This window comes from Phytophthora parasitica, assembly GCF_000247585.1.
Source record: "Phytophthora parasitica INRA-310 unplaced genomic scaffold supercont2.5, whole genome shotgun sequence".
Classification (NCBI taxonomy): Eukaryota; Oomycota; class Peronosporomycetes; order Peronosporales; family Peronosporaceae; genus Phytophthora; species Phytophthora nicotianae.
The window spans coordinates 626837-631549 of record NW_008648991.1 but is presented as its reverse complement, the minus strand read 5'-3'; the positions used below and the strand labels follow the sequence as shown (position 1 = coordinate 631549).

Genomic DNA, 4713 nt, shown 5'->3' with positions numbered 1-4713 from the left:
TTTTTTTGCACATAATTTGTGAGTGGATAGTCATCAAGAATATGATAGTGTTGGTTATTTCTAATTTTAGCTTTGACACCGGAGGTGCTGAATGTTGCCAATACTGTTAAGTTCTGGATGAGAAGGCAGGTTAGTCAGGAAAACCGTCTTGTTTAAGGTTAAAACCTGCTCACCGTGTTGTGTGATGTATGTTGTTAATAAGCTCTATTCGCAGTATGTTTTGCTTTGCGATAAAATTTGGCTATTCTGGGACTTTATAGGATTAAAGCTGTTCATCGTGATCGTTCAAGAACTGTTATTCTAAGTTTGATTTTGTGAGATCCTCTGGGATTGAAAAGTTTGCTATTAGCGGCAACTTTAAAAGAAATATGGCAATGTTTCCCAGTTTCTGAATATCGTAGTTCAAGTCCGAGTTCAACACAGTTTCCCTTTTTCCTTGTTTGAAATGTGAATAGCCATGTGTGAATATCCTTTGTATTTGCATTGTGAAATTGAGTCTTCGTGAATATAGTGGATTTCATTTTATTTTTGTTTTGTTTTGCTCATTGTCATTCATTATCTCTTATTGATTTTGTGGCATATTTTGGTATAGCAGTATTTCTTTTAGCACAAAGTCCATCGGTGCAATTTAAGGTGTAAGAGAACACTTTGGTCCCAATTAACGCGCAGGTCCACATCGTTAAGGTGTTTACCTTGTGACCCCTTGAGCATACTTTTCTTTTTTCCTTCCAGCAGCGCTAGCGACAAGAGTGCGCCGTCCACAATAAATTGGCTGGAAGAAACTTGTGCATCTAAAAGCATTTACTACTCTTTTGAACACGCGGGTTCTGTTGATATAGTGCGTTGGCTTTTTTTTTTTTTTTAGCTTTTGCGGACTCCGATTTTGAACTGTTTTGCGTTGACCGGTAAAAGATAAATCTTTGAAAGTGCAGTCATCGGTAGAAGAGCGCTTCACTTACGCGCAGGCTCACATCTCAGGGGTGACAATTTTTTCACACGTGGCCTTCCGAGGAGTTTCTCGTGCTTAATCCTATAGTTTACAGCATTAGCGAGAAGCGATTCTGCTACAAAGTCAATTGAGTGGTGGTATATGTGCACCCAATACATTTGTATTCGACAGAGGCATATTGAAGCTTGTCGTTTTACAATACCGGAATGCTGCATTCTTATGGTAGTCTCATGTTGATTTTAGAATTAGTGGAGACTATTTAACTTTGGCTGAGACTTTGCGTGCTTGTCAAGAGTGAAATTATTCTTGTCTTTTTCACCTTCTCTCTCTTTTTTTTTCTCTCATTGGCTTGCCTGCACTTTTTGATTTTCAGGTCCTTTTTTATTTGGAACTTCTTCATTTTGTTTTTATTTTGTTTGTGTTTCTTGAGAGCAATAACTGTAATTATAGTGGCTCGATGGCTTGCCTGCTTTAGATTTTCAAGCAGTGACTCATTAGCTTGCCTGCTTTGACTTTTTTCTTCGGGTATTGATTCTTTCACTTTACCTTGTTTGCCCATACTATTAAGTATGTACAACAGCTGGTTTTACAGTCTGTAGTACCTCCGGTAAGAAAACAATACTCTTATGTGTTGTTGTTCAATTTAAATATCCCCCCAAACCCGAATCAATTGTTTTCACAGGATTTCGCATCGTTTAATTTTTTCCCGCCGAACTGGTAACTAGGCAACATTCCCCTCCTCGAGCTAAAGAAACCTTGACCAAAGATTCCCCCGTCATGGGAGCGACAGAGCTTAGCAGATCAAGGCAGTATGACGCAACGAACCTATCAGGAAATGGAGAAGAATTTCAACTGGAGGACGGAGGGTCATGGGGAGGATGGCGTGGGGAATAGATGAGGTGCGTACGAATGGAAATGCTGCTTCTTGCAAAATGTGCTGACTGCTTATATGCAATCCTGGGTGCTAACGTGAATGCAAGTTTGATACTAATACTACTGTAGTATTAGGTCATGCTGCTATAGGTAAAGGCCACTGGAGCGTGAAGCTGTGTTTTGGTGGCGGAAGGAATCGCTGGCGCTCAGAACCAAACACCACGCATCGACTGCGTTTTTCTAGCGCCTCACATGAAGTATGACAAGCTGCATCGTCATTTGCCCAGGCCAGTGATGTTCTGCTGTACTATACTGCTCAAGCGAGAGCAAACTACCTTGTTGCGCTGTGAAGTGGGATGGGCCTCAAGATGCCCTCCATACCGCGTGAGGGAAGTTAGAGCTGAATTGGCGGAGCACGTACGCCTCTGGCTACATGTTGATGATGCAAATTGCTTGAGTGTCCTTCCGACTGGCCCATACTACTAGCGTGATATTACTACCAAAACTCAATTTTGTGCAAGAGGTTCGTACGGCGAACATCCGGACATCTTATACTTGGGAAGGAACGAGGCGGAGTTCTAGCGATTTTTTTTTTAATGTGCGTTTGCTCCTTTGTGGAGGTAGTAGCTTTTACAGTTGCATTTTTCTGCAATGTGGTATGTAAGTTCATTCGGACGTTCGTCCTTTTGAGAGTGACATGTAACCTAAATATGCAGAGGCACGGTGGTGGTTTGCATTGCTTACACTACAATAGTAGGTACTACTACTAGTTGTAGTAGTAGTAATGGTAGTAATATGACAATTACAACATTATCGTGGGCGATATTACAACCCCAATGCTTCGCTTAGAGCGGGCTCAATACGCAGTGCCTATGATGCGGAGTCCAGAGAGGTTTTCCTCTGGCTCGATACAGCGTGGCAGACGTCCTGCTCACAGCGCACAGCTCGTTGGCTAGCATAGAAGGCAATACGATTTTGTGGTGCCTGTGGCACGTGGTAGACTCCCGATGGCCCATTCGCCGGTACAGTCTTCAGATTGGGAGTATTCTTAACCCGACCGAAGCCAGCCTAGGTTGAGCTCAGATCTCTCCTCGTTCTCGTTTGAGTTGTTTGGGGTGGCCGCGTTGGTACGACCCACTGGTAGATCTGCAGTGCTTGTTACAGTGCTGGGGTTTCCCAGACAGACGATTGCGGCCACAGTGAGTACAATGAGAACGACGTTGCATGACGAATAGCTCTACTTGTTGTTCAGACTTAAGTACTAGAAAGAAAAGTCAAGAGTGGAAATAAAACTGAATCAGTGCTCATGGCTTGCCTATCAGATCCCCCCCCCCCACTCCCACCCCCACCTTTACTTGACTCTCTGTACTTACATAATCAACAGTAATCTCCGATGGCGAAGCTGATCGTCTGGAGACATCACTGATTACTCAAGAAGAACTTTTTTTTTTTCTTACCCTTTTTTGTGGGATCGTGAGAATCCATTTAATAACGGCACGTTGCGCCGACATTGCGTGCCAATACAGACAATGACGGATAAATCTGCCACACTATAGAATCCGCCACCTGCGCGTCCTCTTGACAGCGTCGCGTTCATGCCCAGCAGTCAGCGTTTAAGCCGCCCTGTTAGCGTTGGGGCACATAACCTGTTGGAGTGAGGGATTCGCAAAGGTGTAGGGCAGCTGAGGAGAGCGAGAATATATGTAGGTAGAGAATCTTGGAGAAGCTTGAATATTGGACTTGTGAAGGACTTGGGTTATAAAAGGTGAAGTGAGGGCCAATTATCCAGTGCCTCACATTATTATATCTAAGTTTTGTATGTTAATACATCGTAAAGTATAATAAACGTAACTCTCATACAGCATTGTTGCCACGTTTTGGCGTCGCAAAAATTCTCGACTTAGCTGTACTACCACTGTTCATAGCGACACTCCTCGAGTTTGAACCAGAATAGAGCGAGGAGACTACGTAAATGTTCCCTAGCATCTTGTGCATCTAATAAAACTAATTGCGGATGTACTAACATGTCCGAGTCAAGCGGCACGCAGCAAGAGCTGACCCCACGTCAGAAGGATTACGTAGTACGGTGCTAGGCCTTCATGTCGAAAGCGAAGGAAGAGGGCCTCTTCAGAGGGCAGCGAACCTGAAACCTTGTTGCTGCATGTCTGCAGGTAGTACACAGCACTGTCATGATGGTGATGAACGCCTACAGAGCCGACAATGCCACCAAGTTCGAGGTGCGCACCAGCATTATTGTGGTGTCAGTGTCTTATCAGCTATATATCGTTAACCTCTAATACTTTATAGACAAACCAAAGCCCGCGAATACGACCCTGAATAGTTAAACTCGACTTTTATCTTGTCGTCGGTAAGAAGTGTTACATACTTGCCAACTCAGCCGCAGTTGTGTCTGTGAGAATACTACATCGAAAAAAGCTCGCCAACCGGTGAACCAAACCCACGTACAACAGCGGTGTTTCATCGCAGGGTTTAATGGTATCACGTCGAAGGAGTCGGTTAATAACATGTACAGACATTCACAAGGTTTCGAGAAAAAGTACGCTGAGCGGGCTCGAGTATCGGCAGAGATCATGTTCATGGCCGCAGAAGATAAGGTACCTGTTTAAATAAATGTTTGGGATTTCCTACGCACTCAAATGATTACAATCATAATAAGATTGCTTGGGTTTAATTGTGCACTTTCTTGTGCAAATACATGCAGTTAGGTGGTTGATATTGAATCGCACGAAAAAAAATCCGTTGACTGCGATTTGGTTTAACGTGTTGTTGTAATGAAGTTTGCTCAGTACCACACAAGAAAAAAACATCTAAAGCTACAGTGTGTGTTTTTTAACTAGTACTGCAGCATTTTGAACTCATTTAAAAAAAAA

General features: G+C 43.2%; 2 protein-coding genes across 2 annotated transcripts in view; both read left to right on the top strand.

The window, feature by feature from the left end:
* Positions 1-41: 41 nt before the first annotated feature.
* Positions 42-1670, top strand: PPTG_21419 (hypothetical protein; the record flags this gene model as incomplete). Its single annotated transcript, XM_008897429.1, has 4 exons — positions 42-49; positions 736-838; positions 933-980; positions 1632-1670. The coding sequence occupies 4 exons, from the start codon at positions 42-44 to the stop codon at positions 1668-1670; spliced, it is 198 nt and encodes a 65-aa protein (XP_008895677.1).
* Positions 1671-3846: 2176 nt separating this feature from the next.
* The window catches only part of PPTG_21418 (hypothetical protein), a gene marked incomplete at both ends in the record, with an annotated part of 1666 nt that continues 799 nt past the window's right edge, over positions 3847-4713 (top strand). Inside the window, 3 exons of the mRNA XM_008897428.1 lie at positions 3847-3903; positions 3994-4082; positions 4356-4437. Coding sequence (XP_008895676.1) covers positions 3847-3903; positions 3994-4082; positions 4356-4437 — 228 coding nt within the window. The remainder of the gene's footprint in view (positions 3904-3993; positions 4083-4355; positions 4438-4713) is intronic.